At 45.6% G+C, this 17,756-nt stretch overlaps 1 protein-coding gene across 1 annotated transcript in view; it reads left to right on the top strand.

The window, feature by feature from the left end:
• The window catches only part of LOC137537875 (mucin-2-like), a 213,930-nt gene extending 201,260 nt beyond the window's left edge, over positions 1 to 12,670 (top strand). The window contains exons 50-52 of the mRNA XM_068259821.1: positions 2,846 to 2,885; positions 4,666 to 4,789; positions 12,368 to 12,670. Coding sequence (XP_068115922.1) covers positions 2,846 to 2,885; positions 4,666 to 4,789; positions 12,368 to 12,611 — 408 coding nt within the window. The 3' untranslated portion in view covers positions 12,612 to 12,670. The remainder of the gene's footprint in view (positions 1 to 2,845; positions 2,886 to 4,665; positions 4,790 to 12,367) is intronic.
• Positions 12,671 to 17,756: the final 5,086 nt, after the last annotated feature.

The following is a 17,756-nucleotide window of genomic DNA, read 5'->3' as shown; positions in this document are numbered from 1 at the left end:
ATCCCAGTCTCTGCTGTGTCACTTTTATTATCAATAATACCGGCTCCATTATTTGTATTTATGCCACTGAGAGTCTATACTGGTGCGTGGGAGAAAAATCATTCCTTTTTCCTGATCAAGACCTGTTCTAGTGTAGCATGCTGGGGGAGGGACTTAACAAACGAGGCATCATTTTCTTCAGTACCTTTTTCCCTGGGAACAGGACTGTTAGACATAGCAAGGCTTTATATCTGTTATATTCTAAAAGAGCGTTGACTTCTTTTTTGTCAAAGCAGACTACAACAAAAATAAATTGTCCTCATCCCACTACTTACCTACTAAAAGTCAATTGTTCAAATAAACTAATTCCAGCAAATCGAAAAGAGCAACAATTTTGTTTGTTCACTTTTTCACCAGCAAAAACCAAGCACTTTTTCATTTAGTAGCAATTTAGATTATTTTTGAAAAATAAGTTATTGTAGTCTGTGGACAATCTGTTTTTGCTCATAACAAGGCTCCTAAGTCAAGTATTGCCACCAAGCTATATGGGCAGCTCCTTTCTGTTTTACTTGCTCATCTCTTTTGGAAGAAATAGGCGTAGGTAAGAGTTGCTTCTACTTCAAAATTGAAGAAATGGTGTTTGAGGATTTGCATCCTTCTTCTTCAGCAAAAAAAAAAAGTATGATGTTGGTTGACACTTTTTGCAGTTTTCTCTTTTTTACGTAGATATACTGCTAAAAATCACACTTCACATTAAATAATGGAGCTCGTCAGAATGACCAGATTATTTTCAGCAAAAATTAACTCATTCCTACTATAAACAATCCAAAACTGTTCACTTTTTTATTTCTTGTGTGTTCATCAAGGATCAGGAACAAGAAGCTTGAGAATGAGACCCTTAAGGTGCGTACACACGCACTACTGTAGCGAACGACGGGCATTCTGCCGACAGTAGAGCATGTGTACAGTCTGTCAGCAGACTTATAAGGCTGATTCTGAATGATCCGCTTAGCGGATGGTTCAGAAACAGCCTTATCAGTCTGCCGACAGACTGTACACATGCTCTACTGTCGGCAGAATGCCCGCCCAGCAGGAGGGTCTGATGGACCCGTCCGATACAGTAGTGCGTGTGTACGCACCTTTAGACAATATTCCTTCTCTTAGGTTAACTTTGCCTAAGTGAAATAACTGGATAGACACTTCAGCCCCAATTCAATTCAGTTTTCTCCTAGGTGATATTTTCACATCTTATCTATAACTTTTAAGCCAATAGCCAGCAAGAAAATACTGAGTAATTTTGATAGTACTTTTTCTCCTACTTTTTGGTAACATTTCAGTTGCAGAGTGCTGGCACGTTATTTTAAATAGAGGATGAAAATGTATCTCCTAGGGGTTGATTTACAAAGCTTCCTTATTTTTCAGCAAGCTGAAGAAACAAGAGATGTGTGCTGTAATCAGGTTCACCTGGCTATATACTGGCTGCTGAACTGTATATTGACTAATTTCAAGTGGCACAGCATTTGCAAATTCTATTGCATCTCAAAAGGGGCGCCACATGTAGGCATCCTTGTGTCCCCAAGAAATGGGGTGCAGTGCTGACACCCCCAAAAGCATGTTCACTGCTTGGGGGAGGGGGGGGGGGCAGAGAGAGAAACACAGAGGGTCCACACCCAGACTTGACCAAAGCCCGGGGGGGGGGCATCTATGTTGCCCCCCCCCCAAAGGATAGGTGCCTTACCTGTTGCAAATTTTTCCCAGCTGCAAGGTTATGCATATCCTGGAAGTGACAACACCACCACCAACAACAACAACAACACAGAACACTTATATCGCACTTTTCTCCTTGCGGACTCAAAGCGCCAGAGCTGCAGCCACTAGGACGCGCTCTGTAGGCAGTAGCAGTGCTAGGGAGGCTGGCCCAAGGTCTCCTACTGAATAGGTGCTGGCTTACTGAACAGGCAGAGCCGAGATTCGAACCCTGGTCACCTGTGTCAGAAGCAGAGCCCTTATCATTACTCCATTCAACCACAGCAACCAATGGAACACCAAAAGTAGAGGATGGGGGGAGGGGAGGCAAAGACAGCCCCCCCCCCCCCAAGTGCTGCCACCATATTACTTATCTTTCACCTTAGCTGTAAAGAGAGCTAATGCATGAGATAAGCAAATTAGAGATCATTCATGATTTAAACAGATAAGGGCCATAGGCAATTTAACTTTTCTCCTGAGTTTTCTCCTAGAAGATAATTTTTCATCTTTGATTTATAATAACTTTTTAGCACTTTGCAATGGAAAAAGTTCCAAAAAGTTGGTGAAAAAGTACTAGCAAAATTATTTTGAGTGTTTGAAAATATCACGTAGGGTAAAACTCATGAGACAAATAAGGAGGGGTGAACCATGAGTTAAGTTGGATAAGGAGGGATAAATTGTGAGTTAAGTCGTTTAAGGAGAGATACATTATGAATTAGTAAGTACGGGGAGATAATTCAACAGAAAAGCTTTATGAATCAGCCCCTAAGACACAAGTGAAAACAATTTGCTCTGATCCAAACATGACTGCTCCCACTCTGATTGTAACCTAATGATCAATATATAGCAAGGCTTTGGCTGTAGTGAAAAGTTCCTATTATGCTCCAAACAGTAATAAGCATGTAGGATTTTATTGTAGCATCAGGATTCTTTAATGGGTGTATTCAGTGGACTGGGAGATTGTCTACTCAAGATAAGGACTGTACATCTGGTGAGGTATCTCATTGCTTGGAATGGGGAACAGCCAGATCCTCCAATCATCTGCCAAACATAAAACTTTTTTTATTCTTCCTCGTTGATTTCATTCTTCATTGTATTTTTTGTCATTTAATTGTTACAGGGAACAACTGAAGTATTACCCAACGGCTGCTGCAAAATATGTGAGTAACTTGCTTGTCATCATGGAACTTTGTTATTAATTCAAGAGGAACATCATTCATGCAGCAATGAAAATGTTTTAGAAAAATGCATTTCTTATATTGAAATTTTAGGCTAGAGGCCAAATTCATAATAGTATAATAGATTTTTTTTTCTTGTCAAAAAACATAAATAATGTATGTAGCCTTAAAGAGAACCCGAGGTGGGAATTACTAATACTATTGGGGCATAGAGGCTGGTTGCACACACTAAGACCAGCCTCTGTTGCCCCATCGTGTGCCTCCATGTCCCCCCTGCTCGCCGCTACAGACCCCGCAGCGTGTCGCCAGCACAATGTTTACCTAAGCGCTGTCTGTCAGCGCCGCTCCCCCGCCTCCTCCGCATCGCCGCTACCCGCCCGCGTCACTTCCCTACTATCAGCGGGAGGGAAGGGACACGGGCGGGTGCGCCGATGCGGAGGAGGCGGGGGAGCGGCGCTGACAGACAGCGCTTAGGTAAACATTGTGCTGGCGACACGCTGCGTGTCGCCAGCACTGCGGGGTCTGTAGCGGCGAGCAGGGGGGACATGGAGGCACACGATGGGGCAACAGAGGCTGGTCTTAGTGTGCGCAACCAGCCTCTGTGCCCCAATAGTATTAGTAATTCCCACCTCGGGTTCTCTTTAAGTGCAGGGCCCGTTATAGACTTTTTGCTGCCTTAAGCAAACTTGTAAGGCTGCGCGCCCCATCCCCCCCCCCCATTTGGAGCACAGCACCCGACAATTTTCACCATGCGTTATAGCCTCGGTGTGACTCCCCCACCCCCCCAAAAAAGCCCTCAGTATAGGTAGGTAGCAAGCCAGGTATAGGTGCCCCCAGTATAGATAGCCGGGTACAGGTGCCCCCAGTATAGGTACCCATTAATAGGTGCCCCCGGTATAGGTAGCTGGGTATAGGTGCCCCCAGTATAGGTGGCCAGGCATTGGTGCCCCAGTATAGGTAGGCTGGTATAGGTTCCCCCAGTATAGGTAGCCAGGAATAGGTGCCCCCAGTTTAGGAGGCCCCCGCTGTGAAGCAGGGCTTTTCCGTGCCTGCCTCGAGCCGTGCAGTGCCTAAGCTTGGTGTGGTGTGGCTGTAGCAGTAACGTTCTAGTCCACGCACAGGGTAATTCGGGGATCCGTCAGTTACCGCCAGACCCCAAATTACATCTCCTTCAGAGTTGCGACAATTCGGAGGGGGAATAGTATTTAAACACAACCCACCCCCAAATTTGGGACGTTGGCTCACCCTGTGTTGAAAAGCCCTAGCGCCAGGATGCCATGTATGCCCCCCGCTGCCCTGGCACAAGGTATCTCAAACAAGACCACTTATGCGGGCCTGTTAAAAGGTTAAATGGTAAAATTAAGGGTTTTCTTTTGTATTACTCGATTCACACAAGGATGCTAACTTAGTTAGCACGCCTAAAAGCTTTGGGCGTGCTAACTAGGGTGCTAAGCAGTTAGCACGGCCAAAGCTTTAATTCATTGCGCGCAAAGTTTAGTGCAGCGCGGTGCTTGTAAAACGTTGTACTGGGTGCGCCAAAACCGTCGCACCGGGTGCGCCTAAAACGTTGCACCGGGTGCGTCTAAAATGTCTCACCGGGTGCGTCCAAAACATTTTGAGCGCACCCGGTGCGAAGTTTTGGGCGCACCCGGTGAGACTTACCACCCTTTTGTGAATCAAGCCCTAAGTGTTAAAACTAGTCAACAATTATTATTGCGTCAGGGCTTGACATCTGTTTTATGTGATATCATTAACCAAACAGGTATTGAGAAGAATGCTTCCTGCAAGTTGTATCAAGATTATGATTATCTGTACTTCAATAATTGCCAGTCCACAGAAAAGGTGAAGATATCTCGGTGTGATGGACAGTGTGAGACCTTATCCATGTAAGTAGAATGCTAATTGTCATGTTCAAATTGGAAACTGCAAAAAAAAAACTCAAATATATGTAAAATAATAATAATAATATAGTCACTGAATCATTCTTATTGCCTGAATCTTGGAATGCTAATTCCATCAGAGGTGAGTAGACTAAACTTGATAAACTGGTGATAAACTAATCTTGTGTATATTTCGTATAGAGACTCTGAAGTCTCCTAAAAATCAGCTTTTTATTTCAAAAACCTCTGTAACATTATTGCCCTCACTAAAACGCTGCATCCCCGCGGCTGGACACTAACTAAATTGGGGGGATTTAGTTAGATTTAAGCCGCGGGGATGCAGAGTTTTAGTTAGGGCAATAATGTTACAGAGGTTTTTGAAATAAAAAGCTGATTTTTAGGAGACTTCAGTGTCTCATTAAGTGTTTGCTTGTATAATGGTTTATTTGATTACAGCGGACCTGAACTCTTGCACAGGAGACAAAGTGAACACAGAAAAATCCAGCCTGTTTGTTTATAGAGAACAGCCTGTCTAATTCTCCCTTCTCAGCAAGTAATGAGCTAGTCTAGTGTAATTTGAGCTGTCAGCTGCCGAATTCTAAGCTAATACGTAAACACAGGAGGTAATCCTTTCTGTGCTCCCAGGATACCAGGAAGTAAACTCAATAGGAGTTCTATAAGTTGTAAACAAAAAAAAAAGTTTTTCTTTAAAGGTTATTATGCTGTTGCTTAGCTTTTAGAGCAGAGAGGAAGTCCTGAGTTCAGGTCTGTTTTAAAGTGACCCAAACCGAAGCTCATGTTGAACTCGCACAGGCACAGTACGGCCACGCTCGTGCTTGAAGAGAAGCATGGCTCTGAACAGATTTACATCTAGCCCTTGTCGGAAACCTTTAGGAGTTTCAGACCACAAAATGACTTGGGAAGCCTCTAGGATCCAGAGGCCTCCCTCTTCTTAGCTAAGTGTTTCCTTTTTGACCCGAGCTTCGGCTTGAGTACACTTTAAGGCAGGAAAGACACTTATTTGAATGGCATACGCTTCACCACATAGCGATTAAAGTCTATGGGCCGTACAGAAATTGCATAGGTTTGCGATTTGATTAAAATAAAACAGCAATTTTCCTTTTCCCGCATAGTATATGCAAATCATACGTGGTTTGCTTGCAATGCTTTACTATGTAGTCGCCAAAGTATGCATTTTTCCATATGTTTTTATATAAAAATAGATCTAGTAAGTATTTTTTCTCTCTTATTGAAAAGGCAGATTAGTAAAAACACAAAGTGCAAATGCATGAAAAACGCTCAAAAAAACGGCAATCCAGTAGCGTAAGTGCAGAAATGCACATGCCAGAAACGCAAGACAAGTGCTCCCAGCCAAAAATTGAGAGTAGTAGCGTTTGCTAAGTCTAGATGATTTTTTTATAAGGCAGGGGTCACACTTATTTTTCGTGCAATTTCCGGTTTCTGGCACTTTGCAATCACTAATGCAATCACGTTTTTCCATCTGCAATGTTCCTGGTTTGTTCTGAAACACGCATCATGCAGAAGGAAACAGAAAGCTGTCCTATTTATAAATGCAGCAAAATAAAAACCCCCAAAAAAGATGCAAATGGAGCTCTAATGAACTCAAAAATGTTCACATTCCTGAGCAGCTTATCGAGTTTACTTACAATTGTGGTGGTGCACAATTTTCCACATACATTTCTTGCAAGTGTGACCGCTGCCTCAGTCTCTGTTATTAAGGGACCAAAGCAGGGGTCTAGTCGTGGGAAAAGAAGTGAGTGGACCCACTTGGAGAACGCGCGGCAAAAAATGGGCGTGGTCAAGCACACCGTGGGCGTGGTCATGGGTGGGGCCAAATATACATGACCTTAGCAGTGATGTAAAAGGTCTGCCGAGGAAGTTTGAGCTCTGCCGTAGTGTATCCCCCAAGAATAGATGTAATCTGACAGCATTTCACCAAAAAGACACATAATCTGGTAGAAGTTCCTCCAAGATACAGATAATATGGAACTGGTTCCCCCAAAATAGACAATGTGGCAGCAGCAGTTCCACCAACATATACATCATTTGGAAGCAGTTCCCCAAAATACGCGAAACCTGGCAGCGGATCACCCAAAATACACGTAACACCCAAAGGACATATAATCTGGCAGTAGTGGTCCCCCAAACATACACAATCTGGCAGCAGTTCCCCAAAATACACGTAATCTGGCAGCAGCCGTTCCCCTAACATACACATAATCTGGCAGCGGTTCCCCAAAATACATAACAGCGGTTCCACAAAAATGCAGATAATCTGACAGCCGTTCCCCCAAAATAGGTACCCCCAGGTAGCCAGGTCTATAGGTGTCCCCAGTATAAGTAGCCATGAGTATAGTAGTCCGCAGTATATGTAGCCACAGGTATAGTTGCCTAGTATATGTAGCCAGGGATATATATGTGCCCAGTATATGTAGCCAGTGGGATATGTCCCCAGTATATGTAGTCAGGGGTATATGTGCCTAGTATATATAGCCAGGGGTATATGTGCCCAGTATATATAGGCAGGGGTATATGTGCCCAGTATATATAGCCAGTGGGATATGTGCCCAGAATATATAGCCAGTGGAATATGTGCCCAGTATAAATAGGCAGAGGTATATGTGCCCAGTATATGTAGGCAGGGGTATATGTGCCCAGCATATGTAGCCAGGGGTATATATGCCCAGTATATGTAGCCAGGGGTATATGTGCCCAGTATATGTAGGCAGGGGTATATGTGCCCAGTATATGTAGCCAGGGGTATATATGCCCAGTATATGTAGCCAGGGGTATATGTGCCCAGTATATGTAGCCAGGGGTATATGTGCCCAGTATATTTAGCCAGGGGTATATATCCCCAGTATATGTAGGCAGTGGGATATGTGCCCAGTATATGTAGCCAGGGGTATATGTCCCCAGTATATGTAGGCAGGGGTATATGTCCCAGTATATGTAGTCAGGGGTATATATGCCCAGTATATGTAGGCAGGGGTATATGTGCCCAGTATATGTAGCCAGGGGTATATGTGCCCAGTATATGTAGCCAGGGGTATATGTGCCCAGTATATGTAGTCAGGGGTATAGTAGTGCCCAGTATATGTAGCCAGGGGTATATGTCCCCAGTATATGTAGGCAGGGGTATATGTGCCCAGTATATGTAGTCAGGGGTATATATGCCCAGTATATGTAGGCAGGGTATATGTGCCCAGTATATGTAGGCAGGGGTATATGTGCCCAGTATATGTAGTCAAGGGTATATATGCCCAGTATATGTAGGCAGGGGTATATGTGCCCAGGTAGCAAGGTGTGCCCCCAGCAGGAGGGGAGCAGCGCAGAGAAGGAGAGCTATGGGGACAGCGGGGATGGGCAGACATCTCCCCCCCCCCCCCCCATCCCTCACCTTCGTGCTCCCCTTCCTGCCTCTCCCCTCCAGTGTTGTGAAGTGTCGGGCCCGGCGGCGAAAGTGGGCGGAGACTTACTGCGTTCCAGGCGCAAGGGATGCTCTGCTCTGTGTGCGGCTAGTCTGGTCTTCTAGCCGCACACAGAGCGGAGTATCCCTTGTGGCCTGAAGAAGGCAGTAAGTCTCCGCCCACTTTCGCCGCCGGGCCCGCCACTTCACAACACTGGAGGGGAGAGGCAGGAAGGGGAGCACGAAGGTGAGGGATGGGGGAGGGAGATGTCCGCCCATCCCCGCTGTCCCCATAGCTTGCCTTCTCTGCTCTGCTCCCCTCCACACAAGCCAGGGTGAATGGCGTCCACGCTAAAGAAAAAGTGGGTGGACGCCGTTCACCCGCGTCCACGCAGGACTCGACCCCTGGGCCAAAGTCTACACACCGCATCTGGGTTTAATCAGGATATAGTGATTACTTCTGAAAGCCAGGTCAGGGAATTGGATTTTGTGTTATTTTACTCGCATGCAAACAACCACAGCAGAACAGCCTGTCTCTAAACTTAATTGGTGGGTAGTGGAGGTATTTTTACTGATCACATTGATGACAAATATGCTTCTCTTGTTTCCATATTTATTTAATTTTAGCGTCCTAAAGGATAAAATGTACAAGTCCTGAGGTTACAGGCAGTTATCACATTCTTGTTTGGTGCCGATCCATTGAGTGTGATTAGTTTTCAATTGCTTTATTGGCATTGTAAAATGCCTTTAAAGAGACTCTGAAGCGAGAATAAATCTCGCTTCAGAGCTCATAGTTAGCAGGGGCATGTGTGCCCCTGCTAAACCGCCGTTATAGCGCGGCTTCACCCCCAAAGCGACCACTGCAACACTTGGTCGCAGATTTGGTTGTGATTTATGGCTTCCTGGAGGCAGGGCTAATGGCTGCAGCCCTGCCTCCAGTTGCGTCTGTCAGCGGCGCATCGCTGCCTCTCCCCTGCCCCTCTCAGTGAAGGAAGACTGAGAGGGGCGGGGGAGAGGTGGAGATACGCGCTGACAGATGCGCGTGGGGCAGGGCTGCGGCGGTTAGCCCTGCCCCAACCAGGAAGCGCTCCCCCGCTGTACGGAGCGGATTTGGGGGGGTCAGGGACCCCCGTTAAGCCGCGGGATAGCGGCGTTTTAGCAGGGGCACACGTATAGTGTGTCCCAGTATAGCTAGTATAGTGCCCAGTATGGGTAGGTAGTGCCTCAGTATAGCTAGTATAGTGCCCAGTATGGGTAGGTAGTGCCCCAGTATAGCTAGTATAGTGCCCAGTATAGCTAGTATAGTGCCCAGTTTAGCCAGTAAAGTGCCCAGTATAGCTAGTAAACTGCCCAGTATAGCCAGTAAAGTGTCCAGTATAGCCAGTATAGTGCCCAGTATAGCTAGTATAGTGCCCAGTTTAGCCAGTAAAGTGCCCAGTATAGCCAGTATAGTGCCCAGTATAGCCAGTATAATGCCCAGTATAGCTAGTAAACTGCCCAGTCTAGCCAGTAAAGTGTCCAGTATAGCAAGTATAGTGCCCAGTTTAGCCAGTATAGTGCCCAGTATAGCCAGTATAATGGCCAGTATAGCTAGTAAACTGCCCAGTATAGCCAGTAAAGTGTCCAGTATAGCAAGTATAGTGCCCAGTTTAGCCAGTATAATGCCCAGTATAGCTAGTAAACTGCCCAGTATAGCCAGTAAAGTGTCCAGTATAGCAAGTATAGTGCCCAGTTTAGCCAGTATAATGCCCAGTATAGCCAGTAAACTGCCCAGTATAGCCAGTAAAGTGTCCAGTATAGCAAGTATAGTGCCCAGTTTAGCCAGTATAATGCCCAGTATAGCTAGTAAACTGCCCAGTATAGCCAGTAAAGTGTCCAGTATAGCAAGTATAGTGCCCAGTTTAGCCAGTATAATGCCCAGTATAGCTAGTAAACTGCCCAGTATAGTCAGTAAAGTGTCCAGTATAGCAAGTATAGTGCCCAGTTTAGCCAGTATAGTGCCCAGTTTAGTGATCCCCGTCCGCCCGCAGCTCCCTCCGCGGCCGCCGCTGCTATTACCTCTTCAGCCGGCGGCCGCTTCCTCTACTGCGGGTGCCCCTCTCGCTCTGCTCGCCGTGTATCACAGCAGCGCGCCCGGCGCTGCTGCTGTGACGAGGCAGGAGAGAGCGGTTCCCCTGGTACCGGCGTCGCCGTTACCAGGGGAACCGCTCTCTCCTGCCTCGTCACAGCAGCAGCGCCGGGCGCGCTGCTGTGATACACGGCGAGCAGAGCAGAGCGAGAGGGGCACCCGCAGTAGAGGAAGCGGCCGCCGGCTGAAGAGGTGATAGCAGCGGCGGCCGCGGAGGGAGGGAGCGAGCGGGAGGGAGGGAGCGAGCGGGCGGGGGGCGCCGCGGACCACCACCACCACAATAGAGACTCACATACAAGCCGACCCCCCAACTTTTGACCCCCTTTTTGGGGGTCAAAAATTCGGCTTGTATGCGAGTATATACGGTAATCATTTAAATTTTCAGCAAAGTATTTGCTGTTTTCCAGAATACATATTAATCTGGTTATAGGTAGGATGGAGGTGCCCAATGTGTTTCTATTTTAGTGTTTTAAAAAGTAAATTAAAAATAATAAAAATAAATGGTAATCACTTACCTCTCCAGAAGATATAAACACCAGTTCAACTGTAAAAAAAAAAGTTTTTATTCAAATAGCAAACTGACAACGCGTTTCACGGGTGATGGCCCGCTTCCTCAGGTCAATACAAAATGCCTTGATAGCATAAAGGATAGAATGTAAGTGCCTCTAATACCACTGCTCCTAGTCAATTGTACTACAGGAGAACGACCGTCCAGTATCCAGCAGGACCTGGAGTACCAAGCAGGGACGGTTAATTTCCTGCAGGCCTATAAGGTGGTTGCGGGAATTGCAATCCACCTTTGTGAGTATATATCTATATAATTTGATCCTTCTCAGGGCGTAAATAGAAACCACTGGGCCCCCCTGCGAAACTTTGGATGGGGTCCCCTCCCCCAAAAGGCTGGGGCTATAGCAATGCTGTACACAAGACTTTGCTGAACACTGAAAAGGGACTGTCAACAAATCTTTTTCTGCAAAACGTTGTATGATTCGTTATCAGTAGCTGAGCAAATGCAGTAATTAGAACAATTGTGCAGAGAGCAGAAAGTTTTTTTGTCTCTGTGCCCTTATTTGTCAGTATCTCAGGACAGGGAAAAGAAACTTCTCCCCCCCACATCTCCCCCCCACACGGCCCCAAGCAACTTCTGGGCCCCAGGCGACTTCTGGGCCCCCTGCGGTTGCATCCCTTGCAGGGTCTATTGTTACGCCTCGATCCTTCCTATTTTTGACGATACAGCCCCATTGGGCTCCCGGTCTTTCCCTACTTCTCACCTAGGTATTCTTGGTCCCTACAAGAATCACCAAAGAAAACCCATGGGGAATAATTGCTGTTTCCAACTGCCAAACAAACAATATCTTCCTCTGTGCATAGAACTCTCAGTAATGAACATTCCGCATGGATCGCCTGGCAGGACTAGAGATGTCACCACCAGTGATACATTTTTGAATTTAAATCGAGGAAAGGAAAGGTTTTATAATGAGCAAACAGTGACTAAATAATCTATAAATTAATATTGTAAAAAATATTATATTCTAATATTTTCACTGCTGCAAAGGCTACTTTCACACTGCAAAATCATGTTGCATTTCATGCGCATGTAATGCCTGCTGTATGACACATACAGGGGATCATAGAGCTCATGGAAAGTATGCTTCACTGCAACTGTTAACACGCACATTATGCGGTAATGAACTGAAGGCATCACATTATTGCCAACAAATTGCTCTGCTAGCGTGCCGATGTGAACAGTACCATTGCAATATACAGTACAATGGACTGCAATACACCAGTGTGAAAGTAGCCGAAGGAGGCAATGATTCATGTGTGTGTTCTGAAATAATATGTAGTAGTTGGAACCTGTCATCCATATGACCTGTGTGCCCCATAATAGAGCGCCTTTTGGGGAGTCTGTGTTGATAACAAATACAAATGCTTGCATGATCAAACTTTCTCACTGGAAGTCAAGTCTTGTGTTACTATGTCATCTAATGTCTGTCAACTTGGCTATTGTGATTTATTTCTTCAGATACTCGGCAGCTGCCAGAGCAATGTCACATAAGTGTTCCTGCTGCCAGGAGGTAAAGACAACCCAGAAACAAGTAAAGATGCAGTGCGCTGATGGCACTGAAGTGGAACATGAGTACATTGATGTGGAGGAATGCAACTGTGTCAACACTGGCTGTGGGGCATCCCAAACAGCTGGAAAACAGTCACCAGCAAGAGCTCGCCGTGCCATAAAATCTTCTGTTAGGGCCCATAATTTGCCATAAGTGAGACACGCACCTATTACGTGGAGGAACATCACTGCAAGCTAGCAGAAATACAATAACACAGCAAGTCTTTAAACAATAATAAAGCACTGTAACATAATATGCTCTTGTGTGGTTTTTTGCTATATAAGGGAGGACTGGATAGTGTACTGGTTAAAGACACCCCCTCTGGCATAGGAGACCAGGGTTTGAACCCCAGATGGAGCTAGCACCTGTACAGTAGGGAGTCTCCGGGCAAGCAAGATAAAACAGGAGTGCTCTATAGTCTATTAATAGTTTATTACTGATAAAAAGGATAAAATATTGCACTTACAAGATGTAAATGCTATTCAAAGCTTATTGCCCAACATCAGGGCTGCAAGGTTTTCCTTCTTCCCTCACCTCTCTCCAAATCATGTCGCTGTGGCCAGTAGCAGGGATGTCGAGGTGGATCTCAGACCATCGGGGTGGGGTTGTCGGGCCCTCATTCACAGTGCTTGCAGCATCATGACGCGTTTTGGCGTGCATACGCTTTCATCAGATCAGGTTCTGTTGGCCTCCCCACCCCACTCTGTTGACCACCCCACCCCGATGGTCTGAGATTCATCTTGACATCCCTGCTGCTGGCCACAGATTTTGAGATAGGTGAGGGAAGAAGGGAATCCTCGCAGCCCTGATGTTGGGCGATATGCTTTGAATAGCATTTACATCTTGTAAGTGCAATCTTTTATCCTTTTTATCAGTAATACAACGTTAATGCACCATAGAGTGCTCCTGTTTTATCTTGTTTTACAGACTCACTTGTCCCACCAGTAGTGGAGCTTCGGTAATTGGTGTCATCTACTGGAACATTATCTCCTGGATCCTTTGCTCAGCCGGACCGCTGTTATTTTTTGGAGGTTGTACATTAGTCTTTGGGCAAGACTCCTTAATTGTCCAGGGTGGCCAACAGAGTACACCTTAGTGCAGGGGCGCCTCTAGCCATCTTGTCACTCCAGGCGAGAAAATCTGTGCTGCCCCCCACCCTCCCCATGGCAAACCGACACGCTCCCCCATCCTCTCCCCTGTAGTGCCACTTCATGAAAATAATCGTGATGCGGCTGCGTTTCACCAGAAAGTAATTGTAATACGGCTGCCTGCCCTGCCTACCACAGCTTCCTTGGGCTGCGGCCGTTGAACTGGTGCTGCGTCTATCACACAGTCCCTCCCCCCCTTGCACATTGCTCCAGGTGACAGCCTGTATGGCCTGGTGGATCAGGCGCCCCTGATCCATTATGGGATATGCAGATATGTTACCCCCTGTTAAGGTGGCCATACACTTATAGATTTGCAGCAGATTCGACCATCAGATAGATATCTGTCAGATGCCTGTCAAGTCCAATCTAACTGGAATCTATCTGATGTGTGCCACACACTAGCAACAGATTTCAGAATGAAATCTATTGGAAATTGATCTAAATGCATTATTAGACCATTAGATCCAATGCAACTCTATGGGCCATCGATCTGCTGCCAGCAGCAGATCGACCTACATTTTCCATGCTGTCAGATAGATCGAATCGAGCAAAATCAGCCGCAAATCTATCGACCATGTGCTTCACCCTCCCTGAGCTGCAGCCAGAATTTAACCTTTTGTGTGCTGAATCAGTGACTTCAGCTTTTAATTTAGCCAGTCCTCCTGCTATTCACACAGCACCTTATCAGAGGAGTCTGGAAGCCATCACATTCAGGAGGTGATCGGGGTCTGGTGAGGAAATACAAATGTCCCTAGTGCTGCAAAGGACAAACAGCATGGCAGGGGAGACGGTCAGTGCCAAGTAACATGCAACTGTCTGGGGATTGATTTTCTCGAGCGTGGAGCTTTGCACTCCTGGCATGTCTTGCATGACTTGTTACCTCCTGTAACAGACATCTTCTTCTGTTGTGTTTTATTTTCCTCTCCGGCACAGGGAGGGGCGGGACAGTAGAAGTGCACAGAGCAGGAGATCGCCAGATAACAATGAATGGGGACTTAGTGCAAATCTCTGTCTACAAAACTCCTTATCAGTGGCTCAGTAAGCAGTTGCAGTCATCAGAACCCTTGTGCACAGAATAGAAAGATTTTCTCCAGACCCTTCGTTTTCAGTAATACAAACTTTTTTTTTTTAGGACTGCCGCCTACCAGACTGCTCAGCGTCTAATGCTGGGGATAACCGGTACGTTTCCCCTTATCAATGCTGATGGCTCGATTGATAATATCCGACAGGTCCGATGACCCACCAGATAGATTCCCCGCTCGATCCCCGCGGACGGACAATAGCGGGGAATCGAGCAGAAGATAAGGAGCGCCCGCGGGGACGAGCGGGAATCGATCCGGGCGGCGACGGGGACGCGACGGGAGTCAATCCGGCGGCTAATCGAGCCGCCGGGTCGACCCGTGTATCCCCAGCATTAGGCAATTTGCTGTACTGTCTGTACTTAGAAGCGCCTCTGCCTTAGTGGTCGGCTCTCAATCACTTTGAATCTAGCCGCTGAGAGCCGCTACTGTGCCTACGCTGGAGCCAGGAAGGTAAATATTTACATCCCCACCGTTTGGGGAGCTCTATCGCTGCCACCGTGGGACGGAGGATGGGGAAAGCCTCGATAGGATCCAGAGGCTTCCCTCTCTTGAGGTGAGTACCCCCCAGGGGCGTTTTTTATCAATACAGATCCTCTTTAAGGCATTAGGCCCTATATTATAATAATAATAATTATAAGATAATGATGATAATGAAGACCGGATAGAAGAGCTATGCTGTACGTACATTCCTTTGATTTATCTCCAGGTTTGTAATATAAACATGATAAGATAAGAACAGAAAAGTGAACAGTCTAGCCACATCTTTTATCTGGCTTTTCAAGCACATTTACCACAATTTCTAGGGACCAATTTATAGTTGGCTATAAAAACTGCTTTTTATTTCCATGCTTTCACCCATTTTCTGCTACTTGCAGCTCTTCCTCTGACAAGCTTTGGTGTATTGCACTGCAATGGCATATGTTAGGATGTAATACATTTTTCAGAAGGCAAAAGTTTGCTTTCTTAAAACAGAAAGTATTTGCGATAATTCAGGTTTTAGTTAACTCTGAGTGCATTCCTGCTGAATATATGCAAATCAACAGAGTCACACTAATCCAACATGCACACAGACTGTTTCAGACTGGTTGTTCTTCATCAGTGCATGGCATGGATTATTGTAGCTCTATGAAGTATCTGTTATGATCACTTCTGCAGCATGTACTGCTGGCTGCAGTTTTACTGTAGACAAGCAGTTTTTGATTCCCTTTCAGGCAGGCTGCATATCATTGTCTGCCCTTTCCTGCTGTCAGCCTGTGATTGATTATCATTCACCTGTGTGGGAATCTGCATGTCTGCCTACATTGGATGACCTCAGTATAAAGGACTGCTTCCTGCAGTGCTCCATGGGCTATCATAGTTTCAGATCAGTCTGTTACTCTGTCTGGCCCCCCACCCCCCGTTCCTAGATCTCGTGTGGACTGCACTGACTCCTGCGAATGGGGTCAATGAGTCCTTCTAGTCCTGATCCTTTTTATCAGTATTTGTTACTTTGCTGGTCTTACATCGTATATTGGTTCATCGCCGATATATACGCATACTAGCACGTTTGTTATTTTCCTTGTATTCGTGTTATGTTAATACATCAGTGTCGCTGATATATACGTACTCGAACTGTTTATATCCTGTGTTCAGTCAGTCCGTTTCTAGCACGCTTTGTTAGGTTGCGCGTATTGTGATCACCCGTGCTTAGTTAGTTTAGTCCTGTTCCTGTTACCTTGTGTGGATTGAGCTCACTTCTGCGTAGAAGTAGCAAATCCTTCCTAGTCCTGTTCCTGTTACCTCGTTTGGATTGCGCTCACTTCTGCGTAGAAGTAGCGAATCCTTCCTAGTCCTGTTCCATGTATTGTTCTAATTCCTAGCTAGCGTTCCTTGCTTATGTTATATATCGGTTCATCGCCGATATATACATATGTTAGTCAGTCATTTGTAGCTTCATTGATAGCTGTAACTGTAATATGCTAGGAATATCGTATCCATTGCATTTAAGTATTGTTTGTGGTTGCTCGGATCTACACCTGCTTTGTGCGCCACATCTCCTACGGGAGTCAGTCCTCTCCTCCACTACAATTGTGGGGATATCCTGGTTCCTTGTGCTTGCGTGTGTGTCTTCTTCACGTCAGGTTATGCATGTCGTGCTGACTGTGGAGAATATACCACTGAGCGTAACAGTATCGTACAGAGCCACAATAATCCAACATGCATACATGTTGTGGCTCTGTACAATTAACAGCTGACACATCATTGCATTCCAGGGGATCTGGAGGTGTGTTTAGCTTCTAAGCGCACTAATGGTTAATTTGCATATATTCAGCAGTAATGCACTGGGAGACATCTCAGAGCTCACTCCAACCTGAATTATTGCAAATACTTTCTGTTTTAAGATAGCAAACTTTTTTTTTTCCATAGCATTTTAGTAAGGAGGCTTTTAGGACCATTGTAGCCCCTCACACACTCCAACGAGTTCTGGTTCACCATGAGCTTGCTGGTTAGTCTGTACATTATTCAGGATACCCAGTTTTATGTTAATAATCCTGATTTTAGCATTAGAAACACTTACTATATCTATATATTTCCGTATATTGGTATGCAAACCTGCCCTCCCAGTGATGTTTATCCTAGGCTATTTAAATGTGCAGCCATCTGCCCCATAGCACTCTGGGAGTCCAGGTGTTGTTTCTGCTCACTTCGGAAAATACAACAAACAAACATTCCACAGTGGTGCTCTTTGCCAGCAGTAAAGATGTTGCCAGCTGTGATAGATTTCAAGAATGTAAATCGGGAGAAGAAATATTTAACAATGGGTGAACATCGACTGAATAATGTATAAATCAGTATTGTAAAATACAAGCAGTTGTAATCATTAGGTTACGTTCAGTAGGGTTCCTCCTTGTAATAGGTCTTCATTATGCTCAGTAACCTACAGTATTATACAGGAAGGAAGCCCCAAGCTATTTCCACCAAATTCGCTGAATGGAACCCCTGGCCCCTGAGCTGTGTGTGAATGACACATCAGAATTATGCCAAATAGAAGGAAATTATATATATAAACATTTTCTCATCACTTTCCA

This window comes from Hyperolius riggenbachi, chromosome 11, assembly GCF_040937935.1.
Source record: "Hyperolius riggenbachi isolate aHypRig1 chromosome 11, aHypRig1.pri, whole genome shotgun sequence".
NCBI classification, from domain to species: Eukaryota; Metazoa; Chordata; class Amphibia; order Anura; family Hyperoliidae; genus Hyperolius; species Hyperolius riggenbachi.
This window is presented reverse-complemented; position numbering and strand designations above follow the sequence as displayed.